The 20,323-nt window shown below is 39.4% G+C and overlaps 1 protein-coding gene across 1 annotated transcript in view; it reads left to right on the forward strand.

The window, feature by feature from the left end:
- ccdc39 (coiled-coil domain containing 39) overlaps nt 1–20,323 on the forward strand; it is a 34,074-nt gene that overhangs the window by 1,341 nt on the left and 12,410 nt on the right. The window contains exons 2-29 of the mRNA XM_061798065.1: nt 138–257; nt 337–483; nt 576–734; nt 807–899; nt 998–1,126; nt 1,943–2,134; nt 2,915–3,018; nt 3,107–3,239; nt 4,914–5,108; nt 5,185–5,352; nt 5,430–5,567; nt 6,058–6,266; nt 6,783–6,912; nt 7,007–7,172; nt 8,395–8,501; nt 10,054–10,215; nt 10,581–10,660; nt 12,615–12,678; nt 14,692–14,793; nt 15,283–15,402; nt 16,618–16,800; nt 16,889–17,047; nt 17,109–17,201; nt 17,654–17,782; nt 18,008–18,199; nt 18,475–18,578; nt 18,673–18,805; nt 20,115–20,309. Coding sequence (XP_061654049.1) covers nt 138–257; nt 337–483; nt 576–734; nt 807–899; nt 998–1,126; nt 1,943–2,134; nt 2,915–3,018; nt 3,107–3,239; nt 4,914–5,108; nt 5,185–5,352; nt 5,430–5,567; nt 6,058–6,266; nt 6,783–6,912; nt 7,007–7,172; nt 8,395–8,501; nt 10,054–10,215; nt 10,581–10,660; nt 12,615–12,678; nt 14,692–14,793; nt 15,283–15,402; nt 16,618–16,800; nt 16,889–17,047; nt 17,109–17,201; nt 17,654–17,782; nt 18,008–18,199; nt 18,475–18,578; nt 18,673–18,805; nt 20,115–20,309 — 3,906 coding nt within the window. The remainder of the gene's footprint in view (nt 1–137; nt 258–336; nt 484–575; nt 735–806; nt 900–997; nt 1,127–1,942; nt 2,135–2,914; nt 3,019–3,106; nt 3,240–4,913; nt 5,109–5,184; nt 5,353–5,429; nt 5,568–6,057; nt 6,267–6,782; nt 6,913–7,006; nt 7,173–8,394; nt 8,502–10,053; nt 10,216–10,580; nt 10,661–12,614; nt 12,679–14,691; nt 14,794–15,282; nt 15,403–16,617; nt 16,801–16,888; nt 17,048–17,108; nt 17,202–17,653; nt 17,783–18,007; nt 18,200–18,474; nt 18,579–18,672; nt 18,806–20,114; nt 20,310–20,323) is intronic.

A 20,323-nucleotide genomic window follows, 5' to 3' on the forward strand; every position in this document is an offset into this window, starting at 1 on the left:
GGGACAACACTTTGAGAACCACTGGTCGCAACACTATTTTATTCCCTTTTGTTTTGTGTGGAAATGATCAACAGCAAGTATACAAGCAAAAATTGTTGGGAATTCTCCATTGCAATGTTTGTTCTCTGCTCCTACAGATATGTGATATAAAGAGGGAGCTCTTGAAACTGAAAAACAAAAGCGAGACTAATCGAGAAAAAACGCAATTAGGAGTCGATTGCCTGAAAAATGCAAAAAAGGAGCTGGAACTCACAGAGGTAGGTTTGACTGATTAAGCCCGAAAAATGTCAGCCTTTTGGGAATTGACTCAACAATAACGCTGATTGTTGTGCAAAGGCTCTGTGCAGAGCCAAAGACAGAGAAGAAGATTTGGAGAAACACCTTACCGCCATTGCCGAAAGAGAAAAGGGCCGTCTGGGGCAAGAAAATACTAAGATGGAAAATGATCTTCAATATTTGGCTGAAAAGACAAAAACTCTTGAGGTGAATAACAGCCATAGCTTGTTTATTTTAATTTGAAACATCACAAAGAAGTTGGCAAAATATGACGATTAACCTTTTGCCCATTTGCTCAGAACCACATCTTAAAGGCTAAACAGAAGCTGGAGCAATTTCGGTTGCAAATGAACTGGGACCAGCGGGCCATGAGTTCTTTTTTGGAGGAGTCGACCATAAAAGATGATGACATGATGGCCATTATGAAGTACTCACATCAGGATGAGCAGAGGATCAAGGTATTTCTGCACTTAGATGAAACATTTCTTTGCTTTGCGGAATCATTCTCAACTAAATTGTCTGTCCCACAGTCACTTACTTTGGCCATTGAGAGGACAACAGTGGGGGGGAATAAAAAGCGCAAAGCACTCGACAAGGAAATGACAGAAACCTTAGCCGTACAGGTACTGAACACAAAAAAAACATACAGAAAAAAGAAATGAAAAGGAAAAGTACAATTGATAATTGTTAACCATTTGTTTTTGTTGCTTTTTCTTCTCAGATCGCTTTAGACAAAACGACTGAGAATTTGCAGCAGGCTCACGTGGAAACTGAGCAGATCATCCACCAATGGGAAAACACCATCCAACAGATGAAGCAAAGAGATGCAGATATGCACCAGTGTGCTCTGGTAACAAACTATCTCGTCATCTCCTGTTCATACACGTTTTTGCCATACTGTTCATTTTCCATGCATACAAAGTATGTGGCAAATGAATTTTAAATTATGAATCTTATGGCCCTTTTCAAAATGTATTAATATCCTGTCTAACATTAATAAATGGATGATTAATCCTTAATCTTTAGATCTTAGTAAAGAAAAAGTGTATTTTACGGCACTCGTTTTTGGAAACATCAATCAAACAATGTGATATCCTATTTATGAATGATCATTCTTACGCTGTTATACTCTTTCACTGGTTTGAGATTCTCCCATGACCTTTGCATGGTGGATGTTTCTGCAGGACCCTGTATAAATGTGGTGGAAACACAGACAGTTCTGTCCTATAAAAAAAATAAAATCTACACATTTATGGCATCTACATTTTCAAGATTCCCACCATTACCAGCATTTTTCTTGATTTAACAATTTCCTTGCCTTAAAAATTCATTTCCGTAGACACAGGTTAAATTTGACCTGTGACCTTTGTAGCACTTGGACGAAAAAACGACATTTTAAAAATACCTTCATTTTTGTGTATTTAGGGTCACTTTAGTAAAGGTCAGCAAATTTCAGGGTGAAATGATGACATTTCTTGTGTACTATTTTTATTGCTGTCAAATTTCAGAATGGGTCAAATTTGACCCAAACAGTAAAAATTGGCACTATATCAGGACCCTGAGAGGTGGACCGCAATGCAGTGGGGGATTACTGTACTAAACATTATCAACCAACACAATGTGAACACATGCCCAAATGTAGTCCCTTGTCCCTCCATCAATCCAGAAACTTGCAGAGACCAACCAGATCATCAGAGAAAGGAATGGCACTTTGACGGAAATGAGGCACTTGCAGGACTCGCAGTTCAACGACAACAAGGACAAAGAGAAGAAGTTGACCGCAGCCAATCAACGAGCTGCAAAACTGCGACTGACCTTCAAGGAGCAGGAGAGGAATTACGTTGAGATGCAGGATGAGGTAATGTGGAAGTTGGTGGAGGGTGGTGCTTTTGGTACCTGGGCCTTCACTTACCGAATCCGGATTTACCGGACTTACCCGACCGAGTTAATCCACCTCTTAACACCTTGGAGTTATAGAAACCATCAATACTGTACAAAAGGAAAATATAACAGCATGCAACTGTGCAACGTACATCATTTGGAGCAGTTTAGAACCATACAAACACATAACAAATGTAAATAAAATACATCATACTCACCAGAGATTCTGATTATTAAATGTACTAATGTGTGCAGATCGCTGGGTGTGTTTTGCTCTTTGAACAAAGGACTAATTACAAATCACATTGTTTAAAGAAAGAGTCACATTGCTAAAAGAGTTGAAGTTGCATGGGCCAACTCTACTGGCTCTTAAGGTCCTGGACAGATTAGATTGACATGGCAGCACGTAGAGACTAAAATCTGATTGGACAAACAAATCTAACATTCACATACTGGAAGCAGTGCAGCCAAGACAAAAGCTACGAAATGACTGCTGGGAATAAATTAACACAATTTCATGGAACAAATGTTACAATTTAGGTTGTAAATGTACTGTAGGTCAGTGCCTGATGGTATTTAGGACAGAAATGTTAACGTCAAAAGACAAAGCAAAAAAAAAAAAAAAAAAAGTGAGTTAGAGGGCTTCAGGAAAGTAATTAAGATAAAAAAAAAAAAAAAAAAAGATCATTAATTTTAAAGACAGATCCATTTTTAGTTGCTTTATAGATTAACAGTGTGTATTGTCATGCGTCTGCAGCGGAAAAGTTGCAAAGCTTTACTGGATAGAACAACCTCCAGTGTGCACTCGATGAGGTCCCACATACGCAGGCTCAAGGAAGACATCCGGAACAACAACGACAAGTCAGTCCAATTTAACAGCCGGAGTGTTATGCTGTAACCCAATATAGGCCTTTGATAAATAATGATTACTATTTTTGTTTGATTGCAGACTGATTCAGACCTGGGCCCAAAATGCTGCCCTCGAGGAGAAGCTGAAATCGGAAGCTGAAAACGCCCTGAGTGAGAAAGAGAGAGCTGGCCAGATGGAAAATTTCCTCAAGGAAGAGGAACAGGCCATCAAGGTAAGAAGTTACTTACACATGTGCAAATACGGTACGTCTCGTGTCTTAACCTTCATGTTTCGAGCAAGTCCCAAGTTACTGTGGCAAAAATGAGGGAAATCAAGTCGAGTCCCCACTAAAATACAAGCAAGTCGAGTCAATTCGTCACTAGGGCTATACGTCAAGCCATGTAATCTTGCTAAGTCACAAAATTTTTTTGCACATTAGCCACTTCACTCATTATCGATACTAATACATGCATATACAAAGGGCCATATTTTCCCATTGGTGCATAAGTCTTTTTCTTATGCGCTTGGCTTGTGCATATTTCACCTACACGCGTTAAAAACTATGAGAATACATCGTTGTGTATTTAAAACTACCGCATAGCATCAGCTTTGCGTAACAAGTCTGTTTAGCGTAATGCCAACAAACAATGAAAAACAACTAACTAAACAGTGGCGCAACACATGTAGACGGATAAAATAATAGTCACAGGCATATATTCTTTATCCTCTGCGAAGAATAACAACTATTAGTCCGGCTTACTGAGGAGTAACTGCCTCCATATGCAGTATATCTGTATGTCTGTACTATACTGCCTCCAGCTGGCCAAGACCCACACACCAGCAGGAGCAGCCCAATGTCAATTGAATTTAAGCAAAGAATGTGGCAAAAACTGTATTATTCTTTACATTCTATTTAATAATGTCATTATTCCGCCAACATCCCCCGGACTCACGGCTGTGGTGTCCTTGAGCAAGACACTGATACCCCGAAATGCTCCCCGGGCGCTTCAGCTGCCCCCTGCTCCAGTGTGTTCCACTAACATGTGTATGGGTTCACTGTGATGGGTTAAATGCAGAGAACAAATTTCGTGTGCATGCATGCATGTTCATGACAATAAAAGATGATTCTTCTTCTTCTTTTTCTATTGTATGTTTTTATAAAGTACAATAATATGTGGTACTATTTTTCTTATTAAAAACAGATTACAAAATTATTTCTTGGAGAAAGGAGGCTGAAATGTATTAATGGTATTTCCATCCACGCATTCATTTTCTGTATTGCTTATCCTCACCAGGGTCGCGGGGGTGCTGAATCCCAGCTATCTTTGGGCGAGAGGCGGGGTACACCCTGCACTGGTTGCCAGCCAATAGCAGGGCACATATAAACAAACAACCATTCGCACTCACATTCACACCTACGGGAAATTTAGAGTCTTCAATCAACCTACCACGCATGTTTTTGGGGATGTGGGAAGAAACCGGAGTACCCGGAGAAAACCCACGCAAGCACAGGGAGAACATGCAAACTCCACACAGGCGAGGGCGGATTTGTGACCCGGGTCGTCAGAACTGTAAGGCAGATGTGCTAACCAGTCGGCTACCGTGCTGCCTAATGGTGTTTCCATTCCTTTTAATTGGGGAAAGATGATTTCAGATACTGTACATACAGTCAAAAAAATATTAGACCACCCTTGTTTCTTCGGTGTTTTGTTTATTTTTAATGACACTTGGTACAACAAAAATATCTTCACTGGTAACCGGCTATTGGTATTAAAATGAACAAAGTGGTCTAACGTGTTTTGCATTGCTAGCCTGGTCACGGAACAAATTTAACTTGTATCAGAAGGCAACACTGTACTTTATTAACGACTTACCATGTAGCACGTGGTCCTGTTTTGTGCACCAGGAGCTGGAAGTTCAGCTACGTGAGCGTGGCAAGGAGCTTGTCTGCTGCAAACAGCATGGGGAGGACTTTAGGGAAAAGGAAAAGAATTATATGGCACATATATTACGGAGCAGATGCACCATCAACACGTTGGAAAACCAGCTCAGCAAACAGGAGGACTACTTAGTCAAACAGATGATGATCATGAATGAAAAGGTAAGCATAGCTTAAAAACAGCTACCCCTCCCTGACTGCTTTCTCTAACGTTCTTTATTCGCCACGTCTGCATTAGGACTCCCAGTTGATCATTTTAGATAAAAAACTAGCACGACTGCAAGGTGTTGTCGGTGATTCCGACGAAAAGATAGGGATGGAATTAAAGATCACGGAGCTGCTCACATTCCTCGAAGAGAGGAAGAAGACGTGCAGTAAGATTCTCATCAAAATCAAGGAGTCTGAGGTCAGATAGTGCACAGTACTATATGCCAATTTTCAAAAATGATGACATCTTACTGGATATTCTTTTGCCTGTGGCAGGAGGACATTCGCTATTTGAGGAAAGAGAGGGAGGACTCCGCTGATCAGAAGGAAGAGCTGTACAACAAAGTAGCAGAAGTGAAGCTGATCAATAATAATATCGAGAGAGAGCTGAAGAAACTCGCGCTGAAGAAACAGGTATGCTGCTTATCCAATGGCAATGCAGGATTGAGGATTCCATATGGATTTTCCAGTGACCAGTATGAAATATTGATAAAGATTGAAATTTAATACACCTGTTCTTCATTCACAACTGAGCCCTTGGAAAACTAACAAGTCACATTACACCGGGGAGGGAAAATAGCTCATCTGGCCTCATTTGACATTTTCACTCATTTTACTTGCCAGCTGTTTAGATATTAATGCCTGTTTGTGATAACATAAAGTGTCGGTTTATTGGATGGATTGGAGTTGATATAGAACAGGCCTCTATGCTGGTCTTTCGGCAGAACGTAGCTGAGTCAGGTCGTTACCATGGCGATCAGTCTTTTGGTGCGCTGATAAGGGTCATGACCTCAAGCTACATAATAGAAAAGATGAAATTTTCTGGGTGACCTTGAAACCTTTGGACAGTATTGTATGTCTCTGAATAACGGATCGACCATGCACTGTCTCACCCCCTCATCAGGAACACATCGTGGAGCAGAACATCTCCAAACTGGAGGTGAGGCGTAAGCGGGATCTGCTGTACAATAAAGCCAACAGCATGGTGTCCTTGGAGAAAAGACAACTGAATGTGAAGAAAGCCATCCAGGAGAGGCAAGAGGAGATCAGAGTCTACAGTCAAATGCTCAGTCAGCAGTTGAGGACCACGGAGCAGGAGAGACAGAAAATCAGGTAAAACTGACTAAACTGTTGAAACAGAACGTTACTGTCTCTTACATCAGGGGGTTTCTAAAGTACGTCCCGGGGGCCTTTGTAGCCATCTGAATGTTTTTTTTGTTTTGTTTTTTGTTCTTGGCCTGCCACATAGTCTAATAATGAAGAATGAAATTGGCCTAGTTGAAGGCTTGCCCGCTGTCGCTTGATGGTGTTTTCAGCCAGAGGAAAAAAAATCTCCTTGTTTGGTGTGCTTACAGCTGGGAAAGCCACATAGCGTTTGCACAACTTGGCCAAACGGGGAAACCTGTCTTCGTTCTGGGCCCGCCACAGCAGCGGGTGATGGCATGTGCATTATGTGCGGCCGCACAGGGCGGCAACACGCCTCAAAATAAAAACAAAAAATTGCTTCTTGAAATGGTCATATCGATCCTTACCACTTGTATGGGTAATTTGCGCCTCCTTGAGGTCAACCATATCGCAGGAACATTTAACTGGCCTGCAATTTCTTTTCTTTACTGTTATCCTCCTTAGTATGGAATTGAATGGAAAGTTGTCTAAGATTGACGCCTCAAAGAAACATTACGAGGTTGTGACCTTTACCATGGCAGCCCAAGAGGATGACGAGGATGCAGTGAAGTCTCAAGCTCACTACATCGCACAGGTAATAATTTTTTTTTAATTTATAAAATTTACAATTATGCTACATTAGGTATTTCGTCGGGCACCGTCACTAAAACACGACTCTTTTCCACTAGGCTGCGCTGGAGAAAGCGGAACTCAAGCAGCAAGGGGAGTGTCTAGATAACAAAATCCACAAAGCCGAACAGGAAAATAAAGCTCTGGAGAACACGACTCTATTATTCCATTTCAGTAATACTGGATTTCATACAACAGTCGTCAAAGCGAAAGAAGCCAGTATGTAAACCTGACTGTTACACTCTTATCAGTTGCAATACAGTATTTCTTATTTTCTTGTAGACTTTAAAAACCCTCTGTAGATAGTCATCTTTATTTATTGTGTGAATGCTGACCTGCTCACGTTTTGCCCTGCCCCTTGTTCCACGTTTCTCCAAACAACTTCCAAATAAAGTTGCACTTTGACATATGAGTGACCCGACTTGTGACTTTTCAAGATATGAGCTGTTTGGCCATTTCTTTTTCTTTGACTTGCGAGCAAAACTTTCAGTTATGAGTGTGTATGGTGGGAGTGAGCAATTCTTCTTCTTCTTCAAAAAAAAAAGGATTCAAACTGTTTGATGTCACTCCCACTTGAAGTTTACTGTCAAACTAAACATAAAACAAAGAGAATTACGAATTGAGTATTGAAAACAATCAAATAGCTTTGCTTTAGCTAGATGCTAACAAACAGTGCTAACAAACTGCCTTACAGTGACGGGCTATCAAATAGCATCGGTGTCGCAGTGTAATAACCCTTGAATAATAACGCTTTAAGCAACGGATATTTGATAATATAACAATACTCTCAGGCTTATATTCTTTATCCTCTGCGAAGAATGACTAATATTACTGTGGCTGAGAAGCTGACTGTCTCCATGTTTATTTGTATGGCTGTATGGCCTCCAGGTGGCCAAGGAAAGAGCAACACAAGGTCCATTGTATTGAAATAAAAAATGTAATTTTGTCATTACTGTATGTTTTTATAAAGTACAGTATTATAGCAACTATCATTCTTGTTAAAAAACATTAAATTTTTGTAGTTTTTGTGGGAGGCTGAAACAAATTGAGTTTCCATTCATTTCAATGGAGAGAGATGATTTAAATACAAGTCTTTAGATCTCTTAATTTGTGAATTTACCATGAAAATTTGGGAATGTGATAAGTAGTTCACAGGATGTCCTGAATGAGCTGAACATAATTAACATACTGTTTGTATATATCTCCTCCTTCCACATGACACTCAACTGATTCAAACCATTCCAACTTTTAAGTCTCAGATTTAACATTTCATCTATTCAATTCATTCCCCAGCATTTCAGGTCAGCGTCAGCTCGCCAGCATTTGCACGCAATTCCTACAGAAATTCCATTCTCTAGTTTTACTATTGAGTTGTCAGTCCACTGTAGCATCTGAAATGCAGATCAAAGCAAATGTCTAAGTAACAATATTTGTGTTTGCACGTCAGCTCCAGATTATCAGGAAAAATTTGAGCTTGAAGAACAGCTTCAGGTAGCCAAGGAGACGTTGGAGTCCAAGAGGCAACTCGTTCAAAAGCTTCGTGAGGAGCTACAGGTACTAAAAGCCACATTTTTTAAGCTTGACCTCATGAGAATTTAGTAAGATTTAATAAACAATGCTGTGTATTTTGAAAACAAACTTTTTTGAGGGGATGTGGGGTAAACTGACAAAAGTTTCATTTTTAAAATACGGATGGATGTTTTATGACCGAAGATAACACAATACAAACACAACTAATGGACAAACAATTGCACAAAAATTCTACAACGTACTTAAGTAAATGCTGCCCCACACCGAGCAATGCAGCCGAACCCGACCGAACTGTCGCCCAGTGTAATTCAGGTGGCGTCGTAACGTTGCAGGTAACAGCCAATCAAAAATGGACATAAGCTTTCACACGTGCTGGAAATAACAAAAATTTAAGCAAGTAAGAGACAGCCGGCACCCGCACCACCATCAAACCATACAAATACAATATATAAAGTATACATACATTGTGTTTTACAACAATGCTTAACTATATTCATCATTTATAATGTACCTGTGGAAGAAATAGCGAATCATGAGGCCAAAATGTACGCGACCGATTTGTCTCCAACTACGGGAGACAAATTCCTTGTGTGTTTTGGACATACTTGGCAAATAAAGATGATTCTGATTCAGATTCTGATACCGCTCCAGGTACGTTCAAGTGAACGGGAGCAAGCTGAGCTTTTCCTTTTATCCCCACTATTCTTTCTATTCTCGGCCACGCCCTCTCTCTTTAGCAACTCGCTTCTTTGTGAATTATTACTCTCTTTTTATGGTTTAATAAATATGATAAAGTACGATATACATAACTGCATGTTGAGACTCAAAAACCTATACAGGCCCTCCATTTAAGGTTGCAGGGCGTCCATACAGTATATATCAAATCACGGGGGTGTGGTGCCGACTGTCATTTAAAAATAATTATTTTTTTGCGATGGTTAGGTCCAATTGGGTTTGATTGCATCGCGCAGGCGGCACGGTGGGCAACTGGTTAGCGCGTCAGCCTCACAGTTCTGAGGACCCGGGTTCAATCCCCCGCCCCGCCTGTGTGGAGTTTGCATGTTCTCCCCGTGCCTGTGTGGGTTTTCTCCGGGCACTCTGGTTTCCTCCCACATCCCAAAAACATGCATTAATTGGAGACTCTAAATTGCCCGTAGGCATGACTGTGAGTGCAAATGGTTGTTTGTTTCTATGTGCCCTGCGATTGGCTGGCAACCAGTTCAGGGTGTACCCCGCCTCCTGCCCAATGACAGCTGGGGTAGGCTCCAGCACGCCCGCAACCCTAGTGAGGAGAAGCGGCTCAGAAAATGGATGGCTGGATGGATACATAGGTTTGAAATCAGAAGTAAAATTGTTTGTTCAACATTTGTTCGTTTTTTATTTTTTATTTTTAAAAAAAAGGGGTATTACCTAAATTAATCAAAAGTGAAGGCAATTCACAATTTTGGTATTTCAGAAAGAAACATAAAGTACACAGGTGCACATAATTTGCTCCAGGCATTGAATTTGACAGGTGTCCTTGGAAGTATGTCCCGAAGCATCATTCTTTTCTTTTCTTTTTTTTCTGCTGTCTCAGGAAATTAACAGTGCCTTGAAGAATCGACTACAAGCCAAACAGGATCTAGAGAAAGAAGTCAGGCAGCAAATGGAATTTAACGATTCTATCAATGAGATGCTCATCACCGCTACCAAGTTCAAACCTCGCCTCAAATCGGCACTGCAGCAACACTTTCAGCAGGTTGTGCTCTTCAAGGCATTTGTCTATCTGTCACCAATGAAGTCATGCGGACGAAACGAACATTTTGAACAATTCCTCGTGGTAAATTGATGTCGATCAGTGATTCCAAACCTCTCTGTATTTATTTACTATAAATAATGTAAGCATGTTTGTCCTTGGTGTTGCCATTCAGAGCTATGCCCTTGCACTAAATAGCAGTAGGTACAATTACCTGCATATCCACATAGCTTTGTGTTTAACTAAACAAGCCCAGATTTCACACTTAAGTACATTTATGAGTAAATCGAGATGAGCTAATTATTGTTTAAATATTTATACTTGATCGTCTGTAGATGTAATAATGCTTACTTGTGTGCTTCTTCCAGGCCAATCTGCTTTTTCCATCTCTTGCCACCCCTGGCATAAGTCGAGGGTCCAACCTGGTCAGCAGCTCTCTCTCAGTCAGGTCAAACACGTTATTTAAAAAAAACAAAAAACTTTAGTCTATGTTTTGGGTGAAATGCACAAATATCTTCTTTTTTTTCAAATACAGTGGTACCTTGACTTATGAGTGTCCCAACTTTCGAGTTCTTTTTTTTAGTTACGAGCCATCGCTTGGTTGTTTTTTGAGCCAAAATTTAAGTTGCTTGTAATCTTCAAATATGCCAGCGATAGAAGGAAGTGGGAAAAAATGGGCCAGTTAAGGTACAGTAATGAAACGAGAGCCAAAGTTGCCAATATGAGAACACTTCCAAGGAGCTGCTGTAGACCACCACTCATGCCCAGACGCTCACACGCAGATTAACCCGACTCAGGCTCCTGATATTATGCATTAGACCACACCCCTTAAAGCACACATCCGGCGCACAAATACTAGAGCATACATATAGTAATTACTCTTCATCTAGGCAGTTTATTGCTTTACATTCTCTTTTATTATGTTTTTATACAATAGAGAGCTATTTTTCTTTATTAAGAACGCGTAACAAAAAAATGGTATTGTTTTGTTCTGAGCTTGGTCACAGAACAAATTAAAGTCATAAGTCAATGTGCCACCACTGTTGGGGAGTAATGAATTACATGTAATGATATTATGATATTGAATTACAAAATGTATGTAATCGTCATCCATTATATTACTGGGAGAAAAATTGTAATTAGATTATGGTTGCTTTTGGAAATTTTCATGTTTACAATTTTTTACATTTGAAAAATAGCCGCAAAAGCTCGGCTTTATTTTTCACAACACTTCCTCCTTGTAAAGCCGGTGCTTGTGATTGGCTCTTTGTGGTCATGTGCCATTCTGCTGTAGTCTCAAACATGAGATAGTTTTCCAAATATGGCCTCAAAGCGCCACCTTGTGCTGCAATCGATTAGTTTGTCTGATATTTTGAAAAGGTTAGACTCAGTTACACTTTTGAACATAAAAAAAAAACATTGACTTTTGAACAATTTCATTTTTATAATTTTTGATTTTTTTTATGGAACATTCACTTATCTGGGTTGTCATATGAAGCGAGACTGTAAATTGTGAACATTTGTCAATAGGTGAACATGGTATGTTATGGTGGTTTTCCACGTTGTATACTTATAATGTGTTTTGGCAAAACTTTTTCTGACAGAATGAGGAAGGAAGCAATCTTGTGTTTGTGGGTTTTTATTACAAAGAAAAAAGAAAAGTATTTGCAGAGAGAGGAAACGGTACAAGTCTTATGAGTTGTCACCCCTTACTGAACCCCAGGCAAAGAAACACCTTCGTTATATCGAAGTGAGAAAGACAGAGAAGGAAAGCAAAACAATTATCTTTGTCCAGCTACACTCAACTTATCTTTATCAAAAAACAAGCTAGAAGTCAAAACATGGCTGGGAACAACTAGTACGCACAGCATGGCCGGAAAAGAGCTAGTACTAGTCACAATGGAACAATAAAGCATGTGAAGGTTGTATAAAACTAATAGAAGTAATATTTGGTATATATAAAACATACATTTTCCAACTCAAATGCAACAATTTGTTATGCAACAATTTTATTATGTATTTCAATTTCAAAATTTTTTTTTGGTCAGTTTATTATTTGTGTAGAGAACAAATTTACGGTTAATTCCAAAATAATGATCTATGCTATTAATCCACTTGTTTAGTGGAAACATCCACGGATCCTGTTGATTCATTCACATTCAAAATTAAGACAAGTGATCCAAATGTAATCAAATGTAATTCGTTATATTACTTTGAGAAAGTAATTGAAATAATTACACTGCCTTTACATTTTCAGCAGGATAACTTGTAATTATCACCAAACACACTTCCAAAATAATCTTCCAAACACTGGGTACCACTATGTAAATGTTTTTAGCTATACAATGTTTCAAGTGTGCTGCATTTCTGTATTGAAGCACATTCTTCCCTTTACCCAATAGGTGTGCTGCATTCTCAGCCAGTAGCCGCAAGCCTTCTGATGATCCGGACACAACTGTGAAGACTGTGATTCTGGGCAAGGATCTGCCCTAACATTTTTGCCCTGTCAAGACTTTTGGATGGTCAGGAGCTAAGCCCTTGACCCTCTGTCCTTGCGAGTGTGTACTGGATTTTATGTATGTCCTTATGTGCCACTCACTAGTAAATTAACAAGTAAATTCCAGTTCACAACTCTAGGGGAAGACCTGAAGCAAAAATAGAAGCCTGATGAATGCAGGTAATTGCTGCATTGTACTGTAGTTCTGTTTAACTGAATGTAGACCAAACAACTGAAAACTTGCATTCTATGACAATATTTTGTGTGAATACTCAAGAGAATTCACACATATTCATGTTATTCTGCACCTACATTTTCTATTTGTCTTATTCAGCCCACTTTTTGTCCTTCCACTCCTTCCACAATTGATTCAAAATTCAGGATATTCAGGATGTTTTTCAGTCTATCAACATGAGAGACATGCCCATTTCATGAAAAATATCTTGGGATTTTCCACTGAACTCCATATTCATAGTATTACATATATGTCATGTTTTTAGAAATGTGTATTGCTCAAGCTTCCTCACTTAAATACTAAAAAAAAAAAAAAAAAATGAACTGCATGAAGACAATGTAGATGCGGACAGCAGAATTTGCGAGCTTGCTTGCTGGACATTTTTGGCTAATGTCAGCATTTTATGAGCACTATGTGGAATTGAAAGCTGACTGTGCTGTTTAATATACTTGCTATTTCACTATGATACAATGGACATGTTACATTTGATAACGCCCAGCTACACACATAATATGATGAAAATTACAAAACAAAAGTATAAATATTTACTCTGCAACTATCCACCGTTTCAGCCTCCATTGAAGACCGGCAAATTGCTGGTCGTAATGTCACTGAAAATATCAGTTAGTTTTTTTTTAAGGGCAAGTTACCCCATTATTACAGGGTGGGCAGCAGTTTCAGGGATATGTGTAAAATGTTCAATATGCTTCTGAAAATAGAAAAAACATGATCAAAATGACTCATTCTATCAAATAACAATAAAAAGAAATAAAACGTATTTGACAACTTTGTAGTTAGCATAGCAGTGTGTGGGACATGCCAAAATCACGAGCATCCAATGAAGAAAAAAGGTATAAAAGGAAGGAAACGCATTGTAAGAGAGCACATTGTGCTGGTATGTCTGCAAACGTTTGACCGCTTATATAGTAAGACATGAAAGTTCCATTCTGCTACATTTTCATGGTGACTGTCATTCTGATGAGCACACCAAAAGCACTTTATTGTGATATCGACATTTTTCACATTCCCAAAATTTCCGTCAGCTCTTCAGCATTCACATTCAATTACCACAAAAATTGCTTTCTCTAGTTATACACTGTTTTTACTTGGATTATGTACAATAAGCTATAACAGGTATTTTACCTTTTTTTATGGAGTTCATTGGGGAAATAAATATACACAAATATTTTTTGTCATGGCAATTGCCATTTTGACAAGTTTGACAAAACCTGATACTCTTCTTAATATGTTACGCTTCTACATTTTTACCCCAGATCATTTTACAAATAAAGCAGCAATGTGTACCACAACAGTGATACTCTTCTTAATATGTTACGCTTCTACATTTTTACCCCAGATCATTTTACAAATAAAGCAGCAATGTGTACCACAGCTGTTGTCTTGGGAGTTACTGAAAGATTTTGCCAATGATAATGTTAGATTTTTTGTTGTTGTTGCTTTTTTTTTATAATGACAAATTTTCGTCATTTTTGTATTTTGTTTGTGCCCTGCTGTGTGAGTGCGTTTGAGGCTTGGCTGCTTACTGCCTCCTCCTGGTGCTCATGTTTAAAAAAAAAAAAAAAGACCGGAATGGTTGCTAGGAGCGACTGACAACAAACACCAGTCCTCCCAGCTTACAGCAAGAAGCCACTGGTTGTAACACAGCTTAAAAAAAACCCCAAAACAAACAAAAAAAACTTTTGAATTAAATTTCGACCTGGAAATTGGGGTGACTTTGGATTGATGTATAATGTTGAGTGTTGCCATGGCAGTTTTCCCAGAGATGGGCTGGGAGGAGTGTTACGCTGTTCCTGGGCCTAATGCTGAAAACAAGGCTTTAATAGAAGAGGTGAGAGATTTATTTTTTGAATACATCACTAATCTTATATTTTATTTCTTTGAAATTTTGGGGAAACATACAGTGTTACTATTTTTTTTCTCATCTTACACTGCAAAGATATCTTTAAAAAAACAAGAAAAAAGTAATGAAGTGAAGATTTATTACTGTATTTAATTTAAGCAAAGTTATCTGCCAATAGAACAGGAAAATTTGACGAGCCAAAATTTCTTTAAGTAAACAGTCCTGAAACTATAATGTATTTTTACTGCCTACACTTAAAGAGATATGATATTTCTTATTATGGGATAAATTTATTCATAACCACTCATAAAACTAACAATTTATAATAGCATATTAGGATTTTTAGGGTGGGGGGGGGGGGGGGTGCTTGTTATAATTGTTTTTCTTTTGGTTAGATTAAAATTTTTGCAGTATGATTTATTCCTTTTTTTTGTGTTACATCTTTCACATAATTCCTGTCATCTGATTACATCACAGATTATCAAGAAAAGGAAAGAACTCTGGCTATTGAGAAGCAAGCGAGAGAGTCACAAAGATCAAACGCAACTGGCAACGGAATTCTTGAAACATGTTAAAGCAGAGCTAGAAAATATGGAGGTATTTTCTTTCCCACACGGCAGAAAAAGTGCAATATGAAGTTACAGTTCTAATGAGTACAGTGGTGCCTTGAGATATGAGTGACCCGGTTTACGAGATTTTTAAGTCTCAAGCCGTCATTCGGACAATTTTTTTGCTGTGACTTGCGAACAAAAATTTTAGATACACTGGAAGGTGGCAGTAAACGCAACTCACTTCAATATGAGCAGCAGGTTAGCAGACGGAACAAATCTTCAAAAAAAAGAGGCTTTAAGATGTTTATTGCCACTCCCAGTTAAAGTTTACCATCAAACTAAGCATACAACAAATTTCATGTTTATTTAAAACAAATACACAACTTTGCCTTCCGCTAGCTTTATGCAAACACATTATGCAAAACGCCAGAGACGGCCTAACAAATAGTATCGATAGTTGTGGTGTTATAACCCTTTAGCAAGGGCTATTTCAACACAAACAGTGGAGCAACAGATGTTGACAGATAATATACTGTAGCAATACTCACAGGATAATATTCTTTATCCGCTGCAAAGAATGACTAATATTACTGCGGCTCACTGAGGAGCTGTGACCTTCTCCATGTATAGCCATATGTCTGTATCGTACTGCTCCCGGGTGGCCAAGCCGCGCACACCAGAAGGAGCAGCACAATGTCCATTGAATTGAAGCAACAAATGTAGCAAAAACTGTTCAATTCTTTCCATTCTAAATGTTGTCAGAAATGTTTGTTGTTTTTTGGGGGGAGGCTGGAACGGATAAATGGCATTTTTGTTCATTTCAATGGGGAAGATGATTTGAGATACAAGTGTTTTCAGTTAGGAGCATGGTCATGGGACCAATTAAATTTGTATCTCAATCCACCACTGTGTATAGTTTTTGTGACATTTTAGTGTGGTGGTGTGCAGTGAGATTTTTCTGCCCCCAGGTAGCCGAGGCGCATACACCACAAGGAGCAGCACAATATCCATTGAACTGAAGCAAAATATTTGGCCATAAATGTTTAATTCTATACCTTATATTTAATTATGTCAATACTGCATGTTTTAATAAGTACATTACAACATTATAGTGTATAGTGCATTTTTCTTATTAAAAAACAAACACATTTTCGGGGGAGGCTAGAACAAATAACTTTATTTCAATGGGAAAGCTGATTTGAGGTATGCTTACCTTGAGTTATGAGCGTTGTCACGCAATAAATTAACCTCCTGTCTCAAGGCACCGCTGTATATGCTGTGTGGTTGTTGTGCAAAGGCTCTGTGCCAGGCCAAAGACAGAGAAACTGAAGTGGAGATACACCTCACTGCCATCGCACAGAGAGAAATTGGCCATCTGACGCAGGAGAATACTCAGATGGAAAACGAGCTTCTATCTTTGGCTGAGAGGAAAAACATGCTGGAGGTCCATAAACTTCCAAACTTTTTATTTTAATATGATATCACAGATGCCACAATGTGACTACTGTATTAACCTTTGCTCATATTATCAGAGTCACATATTCAAGGTGAAACAAAAGCTGGAGCACTTTCGCATCCAAATGGACTGGGACCAGCAGGCCATGGATTCTTTTTTGGATGAGTCGGCACGAAAAGATGACGACGTGATGGCCATTATCAAGTATGCGCAGCAGGATGAGCAGAGGATCAAGGTAATGAAGCAAGCTTGTATAGATAGTTTGAAGGCCTTGATCTTAATGGTCTGTCCTGCAGTCACTCACTTTGGCCATTGAGAGGACAACGCTGGAGGCCAATAAAAAGCGCAAAGCACTTGACATGGAAATGACAGAGAATTTATCTGCACAGGTAAAATGTAGCAAACTCTATGGTTGATTATTTCATGGCTCTTGTGTATGTGACTGGTGTGGCAATTTCATGTTGAGAAAAAGCATCCTCACCAGTGGAGAAGAAAGAAAGGAATTTGAATGAGGTGCCGTATAGGCCGAAAATAATATTTTGTTCTAACACATACCAAAAAATATCTCCAAAACCCTTACACACACTCCAAAAAAACAACAATTTGTTGACAGAATTTTTTCCCGGTCGAATTACAACTCGCCAAAGTGGCTAGTGAGCGTGGCGGTATTACCCGCCGATGCTGAAATTCACCCACATTTGTCGGGTAGCGACAAATGTGTTAATGTGAAGCCATATATATACAGTATCTCATGCTATCTATACCTCATATAACAAATAACAGAACAGAACAGACACAATTGTTGTCATCTAGAATCAAACATTTTCCATTTTCCACCCAGATTGCTTTAGACAAGATGACAGAGAATTTGCAGAAGGCTCACCAGGAAACTGAGCAGATCATCCACCAGTGGGAAAACACCATCCAACAGATGAAGCAAAGAGATGCTGATATACAACAGTGGGCTCTGGTAACCCAGCCGCAAATATTACCAACACAATGTGAACACTGTCAGGGGGTTTTCTACATAAAATTTAGAGCCGGCCAACTCTGCCTAATTTCGGATAAAAAAGAGGCCTGAATTTCCCATCCTCAGATGATCAGGATGGTACCACACCTGCTTTAATTCGACCTAAGAAAACCCCTGACAATACACACACCCGTGTAACACACACAAGTCCATCTGTCATTCTAGAAACTTGCAGAGACCAACCAAATCATCAGGGAAAGGAATGGCTCCTTGACAGAAATGAAGCACTTGCACGACTCGCAGATGAATGACAACAAGCAAAAAGAGGGGAAATTGGCCACAGCCAATCGTGAGGCTGCAAAACTACGGCAGGAACTGAAGGAGCATGAGAAGAATTATATGGAAATGCAGGATGAGGTGAAAATGTCTCAGCAGATTATAATTTTATACAGTGAACCCCCGCAAAAATCAGCAAATAATTTGGCAACATACAAGAAAGGTTTGTAATTGCCTATAATTGCCACAAGATGGTGGCAAAGCACTTTTTCCAATTATAAAGGGCTTTGGCCTGACTAAATGAAGGTTCCCAAAAGATCCCTGAACAGGCAAATGCCGAACCGCGAATATGTGAGGGTTCACTGTAGTCTATCTAAAGTTATTGTGTATTTGACTTGTTTGACATGTGTCTGCAGCTAAAAAGTTTTAAAACCTCACTGGATGGAACAACCTCCACTGTGGAGTCGATGAAGTCCCACATCTCCAGGCTCAAGGAAGAAATCGAGAAAAACAATGTCAAGTCAGCCACATTTTCTCTGTTATTTTTCATAGCTGTAAATGGTTGACATTGTAGGGCTTGGGTAAACAAGTTATTTCTTAATGCCTGAATGTAGAATGAAGCAAACCTCGGCCCAAAATGCTGCCCTTGAGGAGAAGCAGAAAGCTGTGACGCAGAACGCCCTGAGTGAGAAGGAGAAAGCTGCCCAAATGGAACAGTTCCTCACAGATGAGGAGCAGACCATAAAGGTGAGAACTCATACACTTCCAACTTGTCAGTATTATATATATTATTATTAACTTGCCAGTATTATCAGCAAATTTTATGTTCCCTGCATGTTGTGGGTATGGACATCAGAATTTACAGTTTATTAAATTTTCCATGACCATTTCATCACAAAAATTAGTCGGAGTCATCAGAATTTGTCTCATCTGGCACACGAGGTTTATTGGGGAGAAAGTAAGCACTAGGACTCTTCACAAATCGGTACTAACTCCAATTGGCATTTGAGTCTGCAGAAAAAACGTCGAATCAGCATTTTCAGATTCGAATCACAACGATTCAAAGACTAACTTACTACTTACTTTATTCTGACAAGAGCTGCATTTCCGTTGCATTTCCAACCATCCATTTTCTGTACCGCTTGTCCTCACTAGGGTCACGAGCGTGCTGGAGCCTATCCCAGCTATCTTCAGGCGAGAGGCGGGGTACACCCTGAACTGGTCGCCAGCCATTCGCAGGGCACATATAAACAAACAACCATTCACACTCACATTCACACCTACAGGCAATTTAGTATGTAGCCCTGGCGAGGGAGCCAGCAAGCTAGCTAGAGAGGAGGCAGCTGGTCCAAGGCAGCGAGTATTTACAACACAGACAGACACAAAACTAACCCGAGTTCTACCTTTGGCCACGATACGGTTTAGGATCCTGGTTAAAGTAAGCCATTTTAAACTCCAAAGAAAAACCTTTCTCACAGGGAGAAGCGGTAGCCAAAGCGTGGCAGCTAAAATGCGCCAGCGTACTCTCTTTCCGGTTCAAACGATAGTTTTCAAATAATCAAATTGGAGCTTTCATTTGCTGGACTATTATTTGTTGGAGTAATGGTTCGATTCTGATTTGGAAGTAATTCGTTACTGTCAACACAAATAGCAAATCAGGATTTAGAGGGCAAGTCCAAGCCCTAGTAAACATTAACAGTCCTCTTCATCGTTGTTCTTTGTTTACAAGAGTGAAACCTGTAGATTTGCGCTACAACTCAAAGACCTGACGCAGACTAAGTGATAAAATCGCACCACAATCAGGCAATAAAACGGAATATGGACACCTATCTATAACTCATTCTTCATGCCTGACTATCTTGGCTTTGTTTGGATGGTAGGCTAGTGGACAATGGATGGATGGATGGAATATATAGTACAGGGGTTAACAGCATATTAAAGCAACAAAATGTCACTATTGCTGTATTATTAATGTTTCTAGCTTCGGACTTCAATACATTAATCACATTGGATGGTGTGCAACAACGTTGTTGTTGTTTTTTTTTTTTTTAACAAGGAGCTGGATGTCCAACTGCGTGACTGCAGGGAGGACCTCTTCCGTTGTAAACAGCATGTTGACAACCTCAAAAGAATGGAGAAGGACTCTTTGGCCCAAGAGTTGTGGAGCAAATCTACCATCACTAGTCTGGAACGTGAGCTCAGGAAACAGGAGAAGCATTTGATAAGACAGCAGATGATCATGAGTGAAAAAGTATGCAAACTAAA

Source organism: Phyllopteryx taeniolatus, chromosome 14 (assembly GCF_024500385.1).
Source record: "Phyllopteryx taeniolatus isolate TA_2022b chromosome 14, UOR_Ptae_1.2, whole genome shotgun sequence".
Lineage (NCBI taxonomy): Eukaryota > Metazoa > Chordata > Actinopteri > Syngnathiformes > Syngnathidae > Phyllopteryx > Phyllopteryx taeniolatus.